The following is a 20,964-nucleotide window of genomic DNA, read 5'->3' on the forward strand; positions in this document are numbered from 1 at the left end:
CCATCATTCAGCCTGCGCTGATACCAGTGATTAGCCCTGACCCAAAAGCAGGACTTTGTACTTGGCCTTACTGAACTTCAAGAGGTTTGCATGGCCCCACTCCTCCAGACTGTCAAGGTCTCTCTGGATAGCATCCCATTCCTCCAGAGTATCAACTGCACCACTTGGCTTGATGTCATTTGAGGTGAATGACCTACTATAAATTCAGACATTGAGGAGAGAAAGTTGGCTTTAAAATTTACATTGTTTGCTAGACGGGTAGCAAATAGGTCACAGAAGTAAGCTTTGTAAGTTGCATTACCTTCCTGCATTCTTCCCATACAACATTGTGAATCATACCTGTTAGGGAATACATTATTTTTCCCAAGTTAACTACAATTGCAACCTTTTCTGTGGCCTCTCTGTACCTGTGAATAATGTGGGGTGCTTTTACCACCACGCCATTTCTCAGGGTGGAGCCCTGTGATCAGCCAACTTTAGCACCAAGATTTTAGGCTATAAATCCTGCAGTTTACTGGCTTTGCTGTATCTTCAGTTCTCTCCCTTCAGCAGTAATTGAAGATTCACGTAATCAGCAGCAAAACAATAACTGACAAGTTTGGGCTTTAGCCTACCAAGACAGTCATCCTTTAGAAATTCATTCCCTGTTAAGAGACAGGGGAGAAAATCATAAAGTACTAAAAACGATTGAAAAAAAGTACTCTGTTGGCTCAAATTTTACCTTCTGACCTAAGGTCAGAAGCACACATTGGTATTCAGGGGACAACCAGAGGGTGCCAAAGCGGCCCACACACAGCACTGGTAAGAATTTCCGCAAGACGTTACTGTAGTAGCATGGAGGATCCCAAATCATGGCTCAAAATGCTGCTAGTGGTGCTAGTACACCCTTGTAGGCTTCTACCAGACCAGAGAATATTTTATTAGTTCTGTGTTTTACCCTTGAAAGCTTTAGCCTTAACTAATCTGAAAAGATTTGTCAAATTCATAAGAATAAATGGAAATAATCATAGGCAAGAGTGGTAAAAAGAATGAACTTTTTACTTCTTCAGCTAGCATAGATCATAGCATAGGAATATTAATTCAAGTGACTGCAGGCTGTAAAAAATTATTTCTAATTTGCCCAGTGGAGAAATGATAAATAAGTACCCCTATGCAATATTTTCAAGAATACAGCTTTATATTAGCGATCCATTAGCTCCTGGCGCATGTCTGCAAGGGTCAACAGTGGAAGTCTCTGTTGCATCCTAAGTACCAGAAGCTGTGTGGGTTCCACACAGCTGTTCTGGCTTGCAGAAGTGGTTCCAAATAATGGAAATTACATGAGATACATATGGTACACCCCAAACCAGAAAGAATGTTCCTGGCCCAGGGATTTTACCATTCAAGTATAAAACATATGATAACAGATGACACAGATAGCAAAATGCAAAGAATCAGTGAGATGCTAATGACTGCTCAGCCATGGCTTTGGCAGACTAATGCTCACAACAGACTTTTGTAACAAACTTTAAGCCTCAGCATAGAGAGATTCATGAGTGTTTGTGAAAGGATTTATGTCTGAGTGAGCCAGCTCGAGTATTTCTGTATTGTGCTCATGAACCAGAGATGTACTGGGCTAGACCTAACTAAGATCAGACTAGTCACATAGCTCTCTAAACTCTGCAGGAAATATTCAGAACCGGCAGGTTTGCGTTAAGGTCAGAGGCAGAGCAACTGCCGCTAGCTCTGGCCTCTGTTTCGGGTAGGATGCTAACAGCTATAATGAGAGATAAGGTTCAGGGCTACCATGGAAGAAAGACAGCGATGAATTCTGAGTTTAATTACAGTGAAATACTGTCAGCATCTTTGACGCTTTTTTCATGGAAAAGAAAGCAAGGCGAGATCAGAGATTGGTCGTACTTGTGTTTGAGGTATTACATTTTCACTGTTGTGATAGAGTTCGTCGCTACTGTGATGGATGCTTAGCCCTCCCTGAGAAGCGTGCAAACTATCCGCACGCCTTACGGTGTAAGCACCGCGTTCTCTGCGCAGAGCCATGGCCGGGCCGCAGCCTCCGACGCCAGCGGAGCAAACACACAAAGACCGGCAAGGGACAGCGGCAAGGGACAGCAGCCGCGGACAGCAGCCGCCCCTCTGCCCCGGTCGTGCCCCACCTCGCTGAAGCGGACGTCGTGCCGGGGAACCCTGGTCCCCACAAACCCCGCCTCGGCGGCGATGGCGTAGCGCTGACGCCGAGCTCCGCCCCGGGGACAGGCCGTACAGTGGCGGGCGAGGGGGGCCGTTAGCTGCCCGGTTTGCCCCGCCGCGGCCGCCCGCTTCGCTGTGCCATGCGGTAGCGGGCTTCGGCGGGCCCGGGCTCTCGGCGGCCATGGAGCAGCTCCTGGGCGGCCGGCGGCCCCGGCTGGTTTCCACGTTGGGGCTGGGGCAGCGCTCTTGGGAGGTCACCTTAGACGAGGAGCGGGGGCGGCTGGCCTGGCGCAACCCCCGCCCGCCGCGCCGTGGCGGCGGTGAGTGGAGTGTCGGGGCGGGCTGGGGCGGCCCGCTGGCCGTGAGCGCACCTGCCGCGACCTCGCGTCGCCGGGCTCCCCGGAGGGACCCGCCTCTCCTGGGCAGCGGAGGAAGGGCGTTCGCAGCGGCCCTGGCGCCGTGGGGAAAGGCGGCCCTCGGCGTGGACGGCCTGCAGCCGGTCCTGTCCCTGCTGGGGCACTGCGGGGGCCGGTCTCACGGTGGCGGCGTGCTGTTATTGTCGGCTCAGAGTACGCTGAGCGTTCAATGGTCTGTCGATGCCGAGTATTTCCTGTACTTGGAAGCCTTTTCGCTTTACAGAGGAAAGACAGCACCCGGTGTCACCCGGTGTTCGCTTCAGCAGTCGCTTCTGGGGTTCAGAGTCCGGTGGTGAAAGGCAGAGGGTGGTTTAAGCACAGGCGGGCCCAGGCTGAGCCGTAAGGGAGCGGGAAAGATTAAGCCGGGTACTGTCGCCGCCAGAGCCGCCTGTACTGAGCATATCGGCCAGTTAGTGAACCTTGAGAGCTTCGAAGCAAAGCTGAAAGCAACTCGCAATGAGTTGCAGACGCTCCTGCATGTGAATGCAGCAAGTTCCCCTTGGTTCGGATTAGGCAATTTAAGCATCTGGTCTGAGAGCGTACCTCTGATAACAAAGGCAGGAAACCCGTCCCTGCAGGCGGGTGAGGGAATGCCCAGGTTTGTTTCACTGAACCCCATTTTTCCTGGCCCAGTGAGTAGGTAACAGCATGTAGCTTGCCATGTTGCATGCAAATTAGAAATGGCAGGACAGGGTAGATTTACTGAACTTTGAGAGCAACTTTTAAACTTTGTTTTGGTTAAAAAGCACTTCCGTACCGAGGCAGTGTTTCAGGCAATTGTTATTATTTTAAGCTTATTGCTTTCTAAAATTCTCTGTGGACATTTCCAAAGACAGTTTTGCAAGGTACTGTTTTGGAAATATTTAATGTAGGCTAATAGTTTGAAATGGGTAACAAAGCAGTTTATAGTATCCCCTTTTGTGCAATTAGTATAGTGTATAGCTTACAAAAGTAGAAGTGGGAGAAGTTTCTCCTGAAAATACAAAACGAAATTTCAGGATAACTTGTGAAAGCACCTTTACAGACATACGTCAGGCATTCTGCTACACTTCAAGTGGTGTTTTATCCGTCTTTGGCCTTGGAGTTTTATATACTATTTGCCACCGTTGATAGTGTAGTCCTATGAGCATTTTCTACGAACATCTGAAAATGTGTGGTGCCCTTCATTTCACAGCATCTACTGTACAGTCAAGAACTGCTGTCATCCTTATTTTAGAGTTTGGAGAAACTGAGACAGGGAGGAACTAATAATAGGTTGACTAGAAGTTTCTCTGACAAAGGTTTAAACGTCTCCAGTCTCAGGCAAGATTTTATAGTTAAATAGCTCTCTCTTCTTACCATGTACTGTTCTTAAACATTTTCCTGATTTTTATCATAATATCTTATTGGCCTGAGTGTTTTTGAGAAAAAGGTGAGGGGAAAGGAGAAGGAAGTTTCAAAAGAATTGGAAGAATTTGATGTTTTAGTTTACATGACTGAGAATTGATCATGTTTTTAAAAACATCACTTCTTAAGAACAGTTTGTTATTCTTCCTCTGCTTTTATGGGAATAAAATTAGACATAATGTATTTTTTATCATCAATAATGCTGAAACAGTATTTGAAAATTCCTCAGCTTACTTAGGACGTGTAACTAAATGAACTTGAAACTTTGAAGATAGGGGTATGAAAAATAACCTTTATACTTTTCAAAATGAAACAAAGTGAGTCTAGAGAAAGGTGTCTGGATCTTTTAACATACAGAGTTCCAAAGCCTTTTGAGACAATTACTCCCGTTGGGAAAAGTAGCTCCTGCTTTGGAGAGAGTTCTGTTGAATTGTGTAAAAACCTTAGAAAAGTTACCTGCTGACTGTTCTGTAGGCTAGAGCAAGATCAATGGGACCTCTGATCTACTGTGTGATGACTTCCCTTAGAGCATGCGGGAGTGTCACAAAATCACCATAGTACTCTTACTAGCATTCTAAAGTTTACAGCTCCTTATAGTTTCAAGTTTTTCTCAACTTCTTAAGTTGTAAACTTGGTTGACTTATTCGTGGTGGGCTGAGCAGAGCATGAACCTATCCTGAAGCACATTCCCAAGTGGATGTCAGAACACTAAGAATGATGGAAGGAGTGTGAGATATGGTTGACCTGTCTCTTTTTTAAGCACTCTCTGAAGCAGTACCCTATTGGAGATACCTTAGGAGGCAAGCCTGGTTACTGGGGGTGGCTGCTGACCTGTACCACAGCTATTTGCAAGATTTGGGAAAATAAGGTGGAATTAAATGCAAATAAGGGAGGGGAGAAGGAAAGAAAAAAATTCCTCACTGTTATGGAGGCACAAATATGGTTCATGTGGAGAGCAATACAACAATGGCGAACCTCCTTCTTGTAACACCTTGATTAATTAATGTGTTCCTTGTACTTGTTCCTTAATGTCATCACAGTTTTATATTATTGGTGCCCTGTTGTCTTTAAGCTCTTCTAAGACCCGGGACGACTCATCGTGACAGTAACACATGACAGTATATAAATAAACATTATAATATGAAAGATGGTTAGCTAGAAACCTATCATTTCAGAGGAGTTGCTTGACCAAGATTGGTATCTTTCTGCCATTTATCCTTTGATTTCATGATTACTGTGTATTATGCCTATATACAGACTTAAATATGCAGTATGAAAGTTTTTGCTTAATAGGTAGTTATTACAGTGAAACAGTTGCCTTTAAACTGAAAAACAACTCTGCAAGGGCTGCTTATTTTCTGAGTATTTATTATGGTGTTGGATTTAACTACAAAAGTAAAAATGGCTTGGTATTCAGGAACAGCAAAGAAGAGGCTTTGTGCTGTTATCCAGGAAAATAGTTTTACAGAATATGGGGAGATTGCTGTGTTTCCTCATCTTCATAGAATGGTATTCAGTTTTTACTTTGTGGTGGTTTTTTTTTTTTAGAAGGCATCCTGTTAAAATGCATTTTATGAGGAAAGAATAGTAATTGAGGAGAATTATTTTTAATGCTATCATTGAGAAGATACCAGCATTTTCAAAAACATAAAATGTTTAAGTCATGGTACGTTTTTGAAACCCTAAATCCTGTTTCTTTCCTACTGTTAGACAATGTTTAACAGCTTCATATTCAGAAGTTCTGCAACATAATGAGGTTTCCATTGTTTGGTTGGTTAGACTTTTTTGAATTTAGAGGGAAAGTTTTATGTGAAATTTTTCATGTTTCTCTCTTACTTTAAGCTATGCACCTTTGTTTTTTTTTCCTAGGTGCGCCTTTATAGTAAAATATTCGGAAGAACATTGTTTTCAACCTTGTGACAGTGCACCATGAAATTGAGTTGATTTGCAGAGCTTGGCAGATCAGTTGTTTTATTATTTCTTGATATTGATGACACCAGTTTTTCTCAAATAATACATGATATAACTTTGTGTTCCAAATTTCCTAGCAGATAATGTATTGTACATCTGTACTTAGAAGGATTTTAGAAATAACTGTCTGAAACTTTATCGTGGCTAGTAATAAGGGATCGCAAGCACAGAATGAAATTACATTTTTTCTGGCATTTCAATTGTAAGGTACAAGCATGAAGGCAGCAATCAGAATAGGTACCAGACTGCACACCTTCACTTGTGTACACTCCCTTGGTGTGTCTTTTCTGGTCTTGCCCTCAAAACAACTGCTTGAGGAAACCTCAGTATTCTAAATATTCTTCAGTTTGATGAATAAACACAGTACCAAGATAGCAGAGGTGGACCTGTTTGGAAGCAACATCTGTCCAGCACCAGTAGTGTGCTGACACATCCTTATTCAGGTTCATATTTTGCCATTTACAATTGACAATGGGCACAGGTAGAAATCTGAACCACTTTTTCTTGGAAGTAGTTCCACTGACTCAGTTAAACCAGTAGGATATAGGAAGATACGTTGTTCAAATATAGATGAGCACTACATTAAACAGTATGTGTTTTTCCAGCACACACCTCCTTGGTCTGGGTTTTTAAGTTGAAGCAGTGTGTATTATTTCTCACTTTTTGGTTAAAACATTAATAGCTGAGTTGAAAAGATTTGTGAATTAAAAAAAAACGAATCAGTGGGAGAACATTCTATAGTATGACTTGAATATGCAAACTGATCCATGTTCAAATTGCTTTGATTTGATGGAAATTTGGGTATTTACTGTGAAATAGCCACTGTGTGTCTGATCGTATTAGGAACAGATCTATTGTCTATTTGTTTACAAAGTACTTGAAGATTTACTTTAAAAAAAAAGCCTATTTTCCTATACATGGCTGTATATCGGGAGGTAGTGGCCTTCAGATGTTTCTGTGCCTCTTCCACAGTTTTTAATTAAATCATTTAGTCATGATGCCATTTCTTTCTTCCTCCTCTTTCAGGATGTGAATTCTCTGTAATTCTACTCTAGATCCCTGTCTTTCATCTTTTCTTATTCTGGTCTGACTTTCTGTAGTGCATGATGAATATCAGAAAACATTCTTGTTTTCTTAATTTTAGGCTAGGGCAAAGCTTAAACTTGGGACAGGATAATCAATGCTCATGTGTACTCTATAACAATAAACTAATTTTCAAAGTGACTGAAAAAATACATTTTCTTAAAATCTGCATCCCAGCTTTTTAACTGTTAATACTTTTAAGTCACAAGCATATGCAAATAAATTAATCTGAATGCATCCAAGGGCCTGAGCTGAATTTTAAGAATTAAGCAAATGCTGAGATCAAGGGCAGTTTTATGCTTTTGCACATGTTTCTGTCATGTTCAGCTAACACATTTCTGAGGGAGGAATTTGGCCTGTAGGATATGTAGCTGGCAGTAGTGAAGGAACAAATCTTGATAGGAGTTCTGAGTGGGTAGGCTTATAAACTCAGGAAGTGTTCTGTGGGAGTGGCAGACAGTGATGGTGCACTAAAAAGCCTCACTTAACACACAACGCATTTAACAACTGCTGGCTGCTGTTAGTGTGTTTGGCTTGTTTGGTTTGTATGTCATAAGAAAAATGTACTTCAGGATTCCTGAACTTTTAAGTTCAGTCTCTTGAATGTAGATGTGTATGTTGAAAAAGTTACAGTAGTTTGCCTGGAGGTTTGTATAGGAGCTGTTATGTGCTACTTGGTTGAGTGTATTATACTCAGAAAAATACAGTTCTTTGATGTCGATGAGTCTGTTGTTTGACAATGTATTTTTTTCCCTCTTCAATGTTCATCTAGTAATACTCATGCAAGTATCAATTTGTTTTTGTTAATATGGCAATAAGATTTTCCATGTTTTGGGAGAAACTCAAAAAGGTGAAGGAAAGACATTACTCATGCTACTTAATAATAGGGTAAATGTTACAAAAGTAGGTGTGTAGTCTCATACGTGTACATATTTGAACCTTGTCAAACTCTCAAAAGAGGGCGGCTTTGGTGATTAAATGGCTGATGATGTCATTGTGTTTATAGAAGGGCTGCTTGTGTTGAAGGTCTCTGACTTCTTTGCATTGGAAACTTCTCCCTTCTGGGGAAGAGGAAGGAGAGGAGGACTAAGTAGTTGATTTGCTTTCTGATAAAACAATATACTACATTAATGCTAACTCAAATAGTGATAGTCTACTTGGAGAAATTCTTGAGCTCTGTTCAAATGCAAATACCACTGCATTCAGGTTTGTTGTTACTTAGCACACTTGCTGCAGCTTATTAAATGTTTGTATTTGAGACAGTTTTACATCTTTCTGCCCCTCTGCAATTACTCTATTAGCGTGTAGTTTTTACTGCACACTATTTAATGAAGTATACCATCAGGGCAGTGGAATTGCTTGATGCTGGTACAGTGTCAAGTAGTACTAAGGGCCACAGTTGACATAGGTGGTATTCAGAGATCAGAAACTTGTCAGACCTTTGCCAAACCCAAAGATTTAGAGAGGGGAAAGTGGGTTCACTGTGCTTTGCTTTTGTTCCTTTTTGTTCAGGGGATATGTTTTTGTTGTTTGTTTGTTTGTTTTTTAATGTGGCTTAAGATCAAAAAATGCACATATTTAGGTAAAACATTTACTCTTTGCTTTTTTGCCACATCTTTGAAGAGAATTACTGGAAAAGCAGAACTTCCAGTCATGTGGCTGTAACAGGGTGAACATATCTGAAGAATTAGGAGAGCTCAGAAGTGGTTTCAAGACCTGAAGTTGTTAACATAACCTGAATGTTTGGAAGACCAATTCACTTCTATTATCAAATATGGGATACTTGATACACATACAGATATGTATGATACCTATATACAAGTAGCACACACCCTATGAGAAGCAGCTGAAGGAGCTGGGGCTGTTTAGCCTGGAGAAGAGGAGGCTCAAGGGAAACGTTATTGCACTCTACAACTACGTGAAAGGTGATTGTAGCCAGGTGGGGGTTGGTCTCTTCTCGGAGGCAACCTGTGACAGAATGAGGACACAGTCTCAAGCTGTGTCAGTGGGAGTTTAGGCTGGATGTCAGGAAGAAATTCTTCACAGGGTGACTGGCCATTGGACTGGGCTGCCTGGGGAGGTGGTGGAGTCACCATCCCTAGAAGTGTTTTAAAAAAGACTGGATGAGGCACTTAGTCCTGTGGTTTAGTCGATGGGATGCTATTAAGTAATAGGTTGGACTTGATGATCTTGGAGGTCCTTTTCAACCTAGTTAATTCTATGATTCTGTGAAGTAAAGTATTTTTAGTGAGTTCATCTCTGTATTTGGATCATTGTAAAGACATTCTGTGACTACTGTAAGCTAAAATTTGTTTTATAAATAGTTAAAATAGTTGAACAAAGCCAGAAAGGGAAATATATGTATTACAGTACATGAACATAACATCTAGAATTTGCTTCTTGGGAGATACAGAAGTTTAAAAGCTTAGGGGATTTAAAATTTAGAAGTTCACATGAATGTCCTTCTTTCATAAGCCATCTACTTGAGAATAACAATTAGCCTCTGTAGTCTCTGCACTAGATTTAGTTGCACATTGTTTGAAATAGCTTGTATTATTCACTGTTGAGAATCTGGACTAGAGGTCACTGAAGGGCCAGTGTCATTATTCAGAAGTAAATGTTGCTGGATTTTGGATTCATGTAAGAATGCTTTTATACTTTGAATATGTAATTTTCTGAGAAATCTTAGAATTGTAAATATTTGAGGTAGTTTGTGCTTTGAAGGCAAAACAAAAAAATATTCAGCAGATTTCTACTTAGGGTCTTGTGCTTACTGAGCAGCTACTCTAATTGTATGCCTGTATTATTATATATAGAAATACTAATTCTGATCCTGTTTGAAGGTGTTAATTTATATGATCTTGTCTTTGTACAGAGAACCGTATTTTACCAATCTCTGAGATCATTGCTGTAGAAGAAACTGAACTTAACAAGAAACAGCACAATATTGGCAAATGGCAAAAAATGGCAAAGCCACATGCTTTCACAGGTAAGGTTAATACAGTCTGAGGATGCTTTTGCTAATTAATTGCTGTGTTGGAGGTACTTTAGGGCAGACAAAGGAACCTTCTTTAACAAAAATAATACTCTTTAAAAAAAAAAACAAGGAAAAAAAAACAAAAACCCCACAAACAAAACGAAACAAAACTCCCCTACAACTAACCAGAAATCCCCCAACAAACCAAAGCTACAGAAAAGCACCCTCACTCCCTCTCCGCCTCCCTAAAAACCAAACCAGTAATCAAAAAAATCCAAACTAAACAAACAGAAGAAACGTAAAATAACCCCAACAACTAACCCCAAAACACAGCAACAAAAAAACACAACAGAAAACCAAACAAATCCACCAAGTATCTGCCACTTTACATTTAAAGATCCTTATTTTGAAAAATAAACCCCTTCCTTTAAGAATACATCATGGTTTTAGTTATGTAATGAGGTCTTCTGTTTCTCCTTCCGAATGACTCTGCAGCAGGACACTTGCTTTCTGTGGCTGGACTAGAAAATGAAAAGAGAGGCTGGAAAATTGAGTCCTAAATGTTTGGGGGGTTGAAGTTATCCCTAATCATCATAATGTGTATATGTAAACATTCTTTGTATTATTGACTCCGTTTTTAAAGTGTCAGAAATTTCTGTTTGTTTTGGAGGAAGAGTGGTGACATGTCAGAATTATATGTCATGGAGTGCTTTTTCATATTTAGTCCTGCAACAGTGATTGGTGATGCTGTAGATAGAGAGAGGTAAGAATGCTTTGTGTCTCACCAGTCTAGTTGTTAATAAGGAAACTCTACATTCAATTTTATGAAATGTAATCCACATTGTAGATTACGTGGGAGTTGATGCAAGAGTTTGGCATATCCTTTTAAGCTTATAGCTTTTTATATTATGCACACACTGCAGACTTTAATACAAGTAGTATATAAGCACAGTAAACTTCTGTGTGTCTTTAATCACTTTATGCAAAATCAATTATATGTGGTTTAAAAAGAAGTTATGTTTATCTGCTGGAAGATAATATCCTAGAGCAAGTATTTTCATTTATGTTTTCATTTTGAATTTTTACAAGTGTCCTGTTGACACTTTTGAGTGCTTCATTTACAGAAATGTGTAGTGGCTGTTAATTACCACTTTTCCCCAAAGGTGGTTATATCACAGAACTGTCTCATGCCTTTGTTTGCTTGGTTTTTGTTTTTGTTTTAATAGTTTATTATGTGAAAAAAGCCCGAAATCACCGCTGGCGGTGCAGTGATGTGACATTTTGGTGTGCTGATGAGCACTTGTGTAATCAGTGGATACAGGTGCTGAAAGAATTACTTGAAATGCAGAGTAAGTTTGACTAAACTACTAACATTTGCAGCATTGTTTTGCAGCCTTGTATATCAGTTTATATTATTTTGATATATCTGCTTTTTTGAACTCTTAAGAGCAGCTTAGGCTCAAAAGCTGAGAGCGCTGAGAGTTACTTCTTAATACATTCTTCACTATTTTTTGTATCTCGCGTATACACTAACTTGTATTGAGTGTTTTAGTCTAACTCAGGACTGTAGGTGTTTTATAATTTTGCCAAGACTTAGGTTATTTTCACAACATAGGAACACATTAGAAGCTTAGCAGAGGCTATAAATGACTAGTTTTGGGGAAAGGAAAGGGCAGATGCAAGCTCAGAGATTTGAGTTACTCTAGACATCTGCGGACAGGATTGTAGCAATTGTAAGGTCTATGGGTGGCTTTTTGTGTGTATGTTTCACTTTTCCATTCTCTCTCATCTACAATGTGTTTACATAGTAAGCATTCCCATTGATAATTTTGCATTAATAATTTTCTCTTGGACATTTTACTTCTTGGAAGTCTAAAAGTAATTTTGCAGAAGTTCTTCTTGAAAGAGATACCTTGGTAGATGTCAGGGCATGGCAGAAGCATAATAACTTTATGACAGAAGTGGGGGTTAGGGATGACCATAGCGGGTGCAGTCCCACTGAATCTGAGCAGAGTGGGCAGAGCAGGGATGAGGATAGCAGCAGGTCCCATTTACAACCCAGAAAAGTTGAAGTAATCAGGTCCATCCAGGGAGGCCTGACAAGAGCAGTGGGAGATGAAGCTGAGGGCTAGACTGGGGATAATCTACCTACAGTGTAAGGCTGATATCCATCTGACATACAGAGCTGGGGAAAAGACTTGATACAAATACACTATTATGTGACTCAAGCAAGTACTTAAGGCTTACAAAATCAAAAAGAGTATGTAACAAAAATGTTTTTCTGAACAAGCACTGGAAGCATACACCTTACTAATGGTTTTGTTTTGTAAATGTTACAGGAGGTATCTGGCTTCCAGTAAAATATTTTTTTAAATGAGATTTGTGCATCCGTTCAGGACACCTGTGAGAGATGTGGCCTGATTCATCATCTCTGTTTGAATGCAGATGTTCATTGTGCTGGCAACAAGCTATTTCAGAAAAAGTAACAGGTTCTTGGAGAGGGTGATTGGTGCTTTGAATATGTGGCATCTTTAAACTTTTCAAGCGGTCTGTCTTGAGTGGATTGATTATGCAAGCTTGCTGATCTACTAACTGTGTTTATTCTTTGCTTTTAAAATAATAATTTAGAATGCCAAGGTGTTTTCTGAGGAGAATGTGTTATGCTATAGGGCAGGTACTTGCTGTGCAGCATGTAGTTTTGCCAGGTATTCTTGCTGTGTCTTTATCATAGAAAGGAAATACATTTTTAAGAGTTAGCAAGGCAAGGACATTGTTTGAATAAATGAATGTAATAGTATTTCTATGCTTATTTCACTCAGAAGTGCCTTTCCTCTTGCTGAACTTGGTTTGTCTTTTGTCTTGTATGCCTGTGGTACTAATGTAATTTAGTGGTAAGGTACTGCAAGAATAATACACATAAGAATGTGAGGCATGGAGTTGGATGAAATGATTCTAAATTTTACCTGCTGCCAGATTCTTCAATACTGTCAGTACCCTCAGTTATAATAAAGTTCCTATTATATCTCAATATAAAGAGGATCAATGAAGCAGGTTTTTATAGCTCTGAGAAAGAGTTACAGATGCAGTTACAAGTTAATATAGTGTTTTAAAAGGCTTATATGCTGTGTTTGCTTTGTTTACAGACTTGTTTTTGTATAGCTTGTTGAATTCTTGCTTTGTGTGCAAAGAACACTGTAGTATTTTTCTTTACTCCAGAGTCTAGACCAAAGCAGTTGCTGGTGTATATTAATCCATATGGAGGAAAACGACAAGGGAAGAGAATTTATGAACAGAAAGTTGCTCCACTCTTCAGTCTGGCTTCTATCTCCACTGATGTTGTTAGTGAGTAATGAATATTTTAATTTCTTAATAAACACAGTATGAACTCCTTAAAATATCTTTGAGTAGTTTTCGGTTCTTTCTGTTACTTACTTTTTCTTACTAGGGAAATGAAACTAAGAGAGGGAATGTTTTCCAATTAAAGCATGGGTAGCCAGATAAATGGAGACCTCATATTGATTTCTGTGTACTAAACTACAATTTTTGGTACTGTCAAGCTGTTTTATCTTTTAATTCATGAGATACTGTATTTTGGTTTTCAGTTTTACTGTTAAAAACAATTGTTCACACATTTTTTTCTTGTGAAATATTTTTCTGTATGTACTCCATTGCATGTCTCTCTTGATTTTTTTTTTCATTAGCATGAAATATTTTGAAACATATTTTATGGGCTTTTTTTTTTGTGGTTACATTGGTAGTAGAAAAATGGTTATTTGTGAATCAGTAACAACATTTTATAATTCTATACCATGTACCATTTTTAAATAGTAATTTTATAGTAGTGACTTTTAATGTATTTATTTCTTCATAGTAACTGAACATGCTAACCATGCTAAGGACAATTTATTTGAAGTTAATATTAATAAATATGATGGGTAAGTAATTTCATTTGTCTTTTTTTTTCTTCTCTAGCTGGTATGTTCTGTAGTCTGTCTGTTCCTGTCTCTAGTTTAAAATAGTAGCCTTCATTGATGATATGTTTATTGCAACAGCTGAAAGTCCTGGGTCATACTCCTTTATATGGTGTGGTGGTTTGAGCCTTAACTGTGATTTAAGAGCTCAGATGGAGGGCAAGGCTGAGAATCCCTCCCCCACTCCCCCCTCCTCTCTCCCAATCAAGAGAAAAAGAAAGGGAAGGAGCAAACCTACTGAGAAATAATTTGGAGTCGGTTTGGAAATAGAGAGTATATATATATATATACACATATATATGAAAAATACAGTAACAGGAAGGGTTCACAAGGGTAAGGAACAAGGATGGATGAGGAGAATATGTATACAAAACCAGTCCTTTGAAGAGGCTTGGATATAGCGGGGAAGAGGAGGACCAGGCCTGACCACGTGACAGAGAAGCAGGAAGCCAGCAGCAGTCCTGTCATCCAGGCAAGGCCGAAACCCAAAAAGCAAATGGCTGCAGTGTCTTCCTTTATATAGGCTTGCTGGACAGGGCAGGGGAGTGGAACAGACTAACTCAGTTTCCCAGGGGGAAAACCCTCTCCGGAGAGGGCAAAGCTCTCACAAGCCCTCCCACCTCTGCTTTCAGGATGGGCATAACCCATCACACATGGGAGATCCACATTTAGGAGTATCAAAGGGACACTAAACTGTTTCACTAAACCTATTCAAATCTATGTATTCAAGGGTAGTATAACAATGTTTACATGAGATTTGTGTTCAGAAGATGAATGTATGTTTAATTCTGCTCATTCAGAAGTTAAGCATTCTGTGGAAGCTCAAAAACTACCCTGAAATGTTTTGTTAGTATAGTTCTTGCCATATGAGTCAAGAACACTGTACCTACCGCTAGCATTCAGCCTGTATATGAAAACCATGAACTATTTAGAAGTGTTTCAGATAGTTCTTCCTGCTGTGTAGGAGGACTGTTCAAATAATGGCTACATCATGTGGCTTGCTTTGTTTATTCTTTAGTGGTACTACTGTTTAAAAAAAAAGATCTAACTGGATAGTAGAATTCCATTCTGTTACTAAATCTGTTGTAGAACAGAGTATGTTAATAAGCTAGTGATTCAATTTTCTGGTTCATAACATGAAACAAGTTACATGACTGGAAAATAATGAAAATGTGCGCAGAACCTATGCAGTTAAACTGTCACAACTAGAGTATTTTAAAATAGTGTCACCTTGTGCTTGTTGACAAGTATATTTGAACTAGTAAGTTGCAAAAATGAAGCATTTCAGATGTTTTTCAGAGTAGTTTTTCTAGGAGAGTTTATATAAATTGACTCAGAGCATGATATTGACAAATTGTGGTAGTAAGGAACTATACTCATAGTTTAAGGTCATAGGCTTCACATGACTGGAAATGAGTTGGCTTTAAATAAGTGATTGTGACTATAGTAGGATCCTATAAAAACCTAGTTAGTTAAGATGTTTTTCTAATCATTTGATTTTTGAACTAGACAGTGTTGGCAGTTGGTGAAATTCCAATACAGAGGAGAAAATGGAAGCAAGCTTTTATGACAAGTAGCTGTGACCAATTGTAGTGGTATCTGAAGTGATTATGGCAGATGTAAACAGTCTCTAATTTTATTCCATTTTTGCTTTGGTATTTTTTGTTGGGTTTTTTTTTAAGTATGTTTCTGTGATGAACAGTGATGTTAGGAAGGAGTTCTTTTAGTAATACTACTTTTTAAATAACAGATGAGTACTCATATGGAAGGTTTTAAAAATGGTTGAGTTGCATAAATACTTGTGTTTTGTGAAGTTTGACTGTTTTCACATAAAGGAAAAGCTTCTTTGCATTCCTACATCTAATTGCTGTTCATCTATGCTCTTAGATTGGTACTGATAAGTGGCTTCCCTTCATTCAGTGATGAGTTTCTTCACTTAATCTCCAGATTCTTTGTTTGGCAGTTATACCTGTAATTTTGGAACTAGATGGAGGATTCTTAATGATAATGCTGCTTTCTAAATGTATTTACCTCAAACAGCTTGTTTAATCCTCTTGCATGTGTTTCCTGTTTGTTCTTCCTATTCCCCTTAAGAATTTCTTAAAGCAATAGAACAACTTATTTTTAAAGAGAGCTATGTAGAATATTAATTCAGTTAGAATATAGCAGGTGTCTGTACATCATTGTCAGAACAACTAGAGCATGCTGTAATACTGTGCAGGTAATTACCATGTTTAGAATAAGTCTGGCATGGCTGAATTGCTGTGCTACTCTATTCAGATGCCTGTTGCACAAGTCCCAAAACTGTTTCAGGTTGTTAGTTTCCCTGATTCTTGAATTAGTTCACATATTGATTCACGTTAGAAAGGACCATAGTTCTTTTAAAACTCATTTGTCTTGTGGGCTTGCTTCTTCTGAAGTCTTTCAGCGTTTGTAGTTTGCTACCCTCTAAAAAGTGAAATACTAGTCCATTAACAAAATAAACCCAAAACATAAGAATCTCTCCAAGATCTTGTACAGTAGTTCTTCAGTAGGAGTCTTCATATATGTGGGTTCCACACTGGTCATCTGATGTTTGCAATGAATGTGGTCATGCTTATTATTGTATACCTGAACTTCTATATCTGTTAATACTAACCTTGCTAGGTACAGACATTCATGTCATTGTCACGGCTGAGCCTGGATGCAGTATTTGTTATAAATAGAACACTACTGAGATAATGTTGACCTTGCATTTACACGGAAGTTTTTGTCCATGCAATCTCTTTCTTAAAGCCTGCAGAGAAATCTGAGACAGGTTAAAGAGTAATGATGTAGTTAAGCTATGAGGAGAGAAATTAATCATAAAAATGAAAATCAAGCATTCTTTTCTCATTTCTTTCCCAATCACTTTGGTCTTGACTTAGAGTTGGACAGTGTACCTTTTTAAGACTGTCCTCTCCATTCACGAAGAAATGGCTGGGTTTTTCCAAGTTTTGCTTCTGTTGAAAATAGAATAAGTAAATGTAAATCCTCATTACTTGAGAATTAAATTAATTTGTCCTATGAAATAAGCGCTCATTCTGCAATATCTTTTGCTGACTATGTGGAAGAGTAAGTATTAGTTTATGCAATGGAAATTACTGCTATAGGTAGCAGTAAACATTCCTAAACATGTATGCTGGAGTCCACATGCATAACTTTGGGTTTGTGAAGTGTTCGTTTCAAGTGTATTTGAATTATGCCTTTCAGTTAAATAATGCTTATGCTTCTAGAGTGCTGAGTGTGTGTTGGATTATTGTGCATGAAATGTATACTGCTGTAAATCAGTCTTTTACTTCCTAATATTTGCTTGGCTGTGGACTGTCTGCTTTAACAAATTGAGGGTTTATGTAGCTGCTGTTCCAGCTCTGACCTGAATTAAGTGTGCAAATCAGAGTTTTGCATCTGGTAACATTAGAACCCTGCATTTCCTTACGAATGGTTTTGCAGATACACATGACTTCTGTCGGTTTGGGCTCAGCATGTTCAAAATAGCATTCAAGCATGCACTTCTCTGTTACTGGCTTTCATATGATGTATATCCCTTTTAAATTAATGGTGTAAAATACACTTCTGCCTGAAGTCACAAGTATTAACTTACTTTTCCCTTTTTAATAAATGTACCCTATTTCTATTTTGTTTACTTAGAAAGCTGTATATAAAGCCTTGTTCAGTGTTTTCCTTGTGAATTTCAGTGTTTTCCAGTGAATTTCCACTGATGCTTGTCTGTCCACACACAGCAGTATAGTATAAACATGGGGTTTTTAGGTTTCATTTCAACATTTTTTTTCTGATGTTAGAGACATGTCTAGGTGTGTTTGCAGTTGTGTAGCTTGAATTCATTTTTTTTCTGGTTTTCATTTATTTCCAAGTTGACTGTGTGCTACTACATTGTAAAAATGGAGGAGGAGAATAGAACAACTGTTTTTGATGTGCCCAGTGCATGCCCTAAGTAGAACACTTGCCGTGTTGTTTATTGACTGTTAGTGTGCATTCTAATTTGTGTTTCCTGGCAGTGTTGTTTGTGTTGGTGGGGACGGCATGTTCAGTGAAGTGATGCATGGTCTCATTGGAAGAATGCAGAAGGACTCTGGCATAGACCAAAATAATCCCAAAGCACCGTTAGTCCAGTGCAATATAAGGATTGGCATAATTCCTGCTGGTAAGAAAGGGTTAACTTTCAATTTATTTTATTCATAATTTCATGAGTTTAGGCTTAAGTGTAAAAGATACCTAGCTATAGCTGTTTATATGCCGGTGTAATTATTGATCATGTGCAGTTTTACTTGGGAAGACTACTTTATGAAAGAAATACAGTCTTAATGTGCAATTTTAGAGTTTCTTTACTGCTAGTATTTTTTTTCTGTTTGGTTGGTGGTTTTGTTTGTTTGTTTCTTTCTTTGTTTTGTGGCTTAGTTTGTGTTAATGCAAGATTCAGTGTTGGCAATTATAACTGCCCATCTGGACACATCTGTGAGTGAAATTTACTGAACAGAGATTTACCTTTTCCAGTTCCAGTTCTCCTTTTCCATATTCTCCACAAGCTTAGTTAAAATGAGAACCTGACACTGGTCTGGCAAACTCTAAGCATGCTAAGATCTCTTCTCTTGGGTTTGGTTGTTTGGTGTTTTGGTTTTTTTTTTGGTTGGTTGGTTTTAACTCTTTTTCTCTCTCCATTTCTCATCACAGAAATCATAAGGCAACTACAGCTGAGGAACAGTCCTCAGGTACCAGGCCAACCTGCAGTTTCTGCCCCTTTTTAAGAGGTGTTATACCTTCATAGTTCTCAATGCTAGCCACTTTTTCAGGCAATCCCGACTACTGTCATGGAGATGCATTCCAGTTTTGATGCTAAACTTTTTTAATGACCACAGACACTCTGTGTCAATCTTGCTATGAAATTAGGTGTTACAGGTATTATCTCACCCTGTCCAGCTGGTCTACAAGTTTCCTTCAAAAGTGACTTTAGAGATTACTCTCTTCCAGGACTGAATTCAGTGTTGCAACTCTTTAATGTCATCTGCAGTTTTGAGGACTCTCTGAAAAGACAAACAGTTCAGTTCCTTTATGTGCTATTCTCTTTTTTCTTGTCAGATGTGTTGAGATTTTAATTCAAGAAATTGGGATATGAAATAAACATGAGCTTTTAACTAGAACTAAAACACAGACTTCATGAGAAAATTTAGCACAGGTTATAATAAATTATAAAATTAAATATTATATTTGTTCTCTCAGGCTTTAGGTGACTAATTTTTATAGTCATTATATCTTTGTAAAGAATGTATGCAAACTCAAATGGTCTGAATTACCGCTTGGAAGAAGCATAACCCTTTCTGCTTGCAGTACAGAAGTGGTTACCATGCGAATATCCCCATATTTTTTTTCATTCTCCTTGTTAGCTAGCACATTAAGGGTTCTGTATAGCAGAATTACTATAATCATATTCTTTGTGCTGCAATCAGCCTGTATAAACTTAGTGAGGATATAATTTGAAGTGCTCTACCCTTTGTTTCCCTTATTTGGGCATATTTCTTGGACTGAAGATATTTGCTTTCATGATTAGTTTCAGAAGATTCTGCCTGCTAGTGGTGTTAGTGTCTGTAAGAAAATACAATTGAAAAAAAAACAGAATTGCAATGTTAAAAGCTTTCTTTGTCTTTAGAAAGTTAGCTGCAAGCATGTCAAAAATTGAAATACTAACCTTGCTTTTCCAAGAATTTCTTAATGCATTATTTCCAATTGCAACCTGTCCTGGTTTGAGGCTGGATAGACCCTCTCTTGCCCCTTAAAGGGGCAAGAGAATGAAGCTCACACAAATGGATTGCAAAGCAATGGAAAGTTTAAATGGAAAAGCAGTGAGTGTTTTAAGAAACTACAAAGCATAGTAACAAAGAATCCCAAAGTGTACAGAGTGCCTTACACTACACCCAAAGCCTGCCCAACACTTCCCTTCTCCCCACCTGAGTGTATACCTAAAACCCCCAGGGGTCTTTCTTCCCCCCCACTGCTAGGCTAGTCTCAGGCTGGCCAGGTCTGAGACTGCCTTTCCCCTTCTTCTTCTGGCATTAGGCCTAGCCAGGCCTAAGAGACCTTGAGATATTCCACCACTGTTACCCAATAGGTAGCATCTCCCACAGGAGCAGAGAGGGAAGAAAGAGGAAGAGAAAGACTTTGCAGCTGGATTTAGAGGGGGCAGGATTTATGGGTAGGAATACACTCTTTCCTGTGTCCACCTACTGGGTTGGACACTCAGGACACTGGAGGTATAACTCATGTGGCAGTCCAGGAGGCACCCACTCTGAACCTAATCCAAAAGTATGATCTTCACTGATATTTTAAGATTGCTAACATCTGTCAAGTCATTTTCTTCTCTTAAATACTTCAGTGGTTTGTTTGTCTTTTCTTCCATTGTAACTGCTTGCTATTTGAATGTATGCAGTATGCTCTATTTTGTTCACTAACATGGAGTACAGGCTTGTAATAAGTGCTATGGGTCAAATATTTTCTCAAAGTCATTATTCATAATGGTTAGACTCGATCTTAAAGGTCTTTTCCAACAGAAAAAAAAAATCTGAATCTATTGTATGATTCAGATCTTTCAAAAAATATTTATAATGGTATAAAGGGAAGCTGGCCTCGAAGTTCTATGAATAATGTTTTTGGAAGTACAGAGGGTGATATATATCTTGATATGCTTGTGTATTGTACAGCATTTAAAACCATCCATTACTGAAAAAACAGGAAGTTGCTTATTTCCTGAAAAATCACTGAACAAATCTTAACTCTTTCTTAATACATCAATCCATTATGGGGACATAAATTATGAATGAAATGGCCAGACTTGCACATTGCAGTGTAGTCAGGAGGGCAGTTAAGAGTTTGGTGTTGGTTGGTTTGTTTGGTGGTGGTGGTGGTGTTTTGTTTTGTTGGGTTTTTTCCAGCCCCTTGGTGT

General features: G+C 38.8%; 1 protein-coding gene across 1 annotated transcript in view; it reads left to right on the forward strand.

The window, feature by feature from the left end:
- Window positions 1–2,258: 2,258 nt before the first annotated feature.
- The window catches only part of CERK (ceramide kinase), a 39,009-nt gene continuing 20,303 nt past the window's right edge, over window positions 2,259–20,964 (forward strand). The window contains exons 1-6 of the mRNA XM_068166384.1: window positions 2,259–2,507; window positions 9,919–10,032; window positions 11,247–11,369; window positions 13,237–13,362; window positions 13,892–13,955; window positions 18,029–18,174. Coding sequence (XP_068022485.1) covers window positions 2,369–2,507; window positions 9,919–10,032; window positions 11,247–11,369; window positions 13,237–13,362; window positions 13,892–13,955; window positions 18,029–18,174 — 712 coding nt within the window. The 5' untranslated portion in view covers window positions 2,259–2,368. The remainder of the gene's footprint in view (window positions 2,508–9,918; window positions 10,033–11,246; window positions 11,370–13,236; window positions 13,363–13,891; window positions 13,956–18,028; window positions 18,175–20,964) is intronic.

The sequence above is a fragment of the Melanerpes formicivorus genome, unplaced genomic scaffold (genome assembly GCF_026170545.1).
Source record: "Melanerpes formicivorus ecotype bairdi unplaced genomic scaffold, bMelFor1.0.p_v2 SCAF_3, whole genome shotgun sequence".
Taxonomy (NCBI): Eukaryota; Metazoa; Chordata; class Aves; order Piciformes; family Picidae; genus Melanerpes; species Melanerpes formicivorus.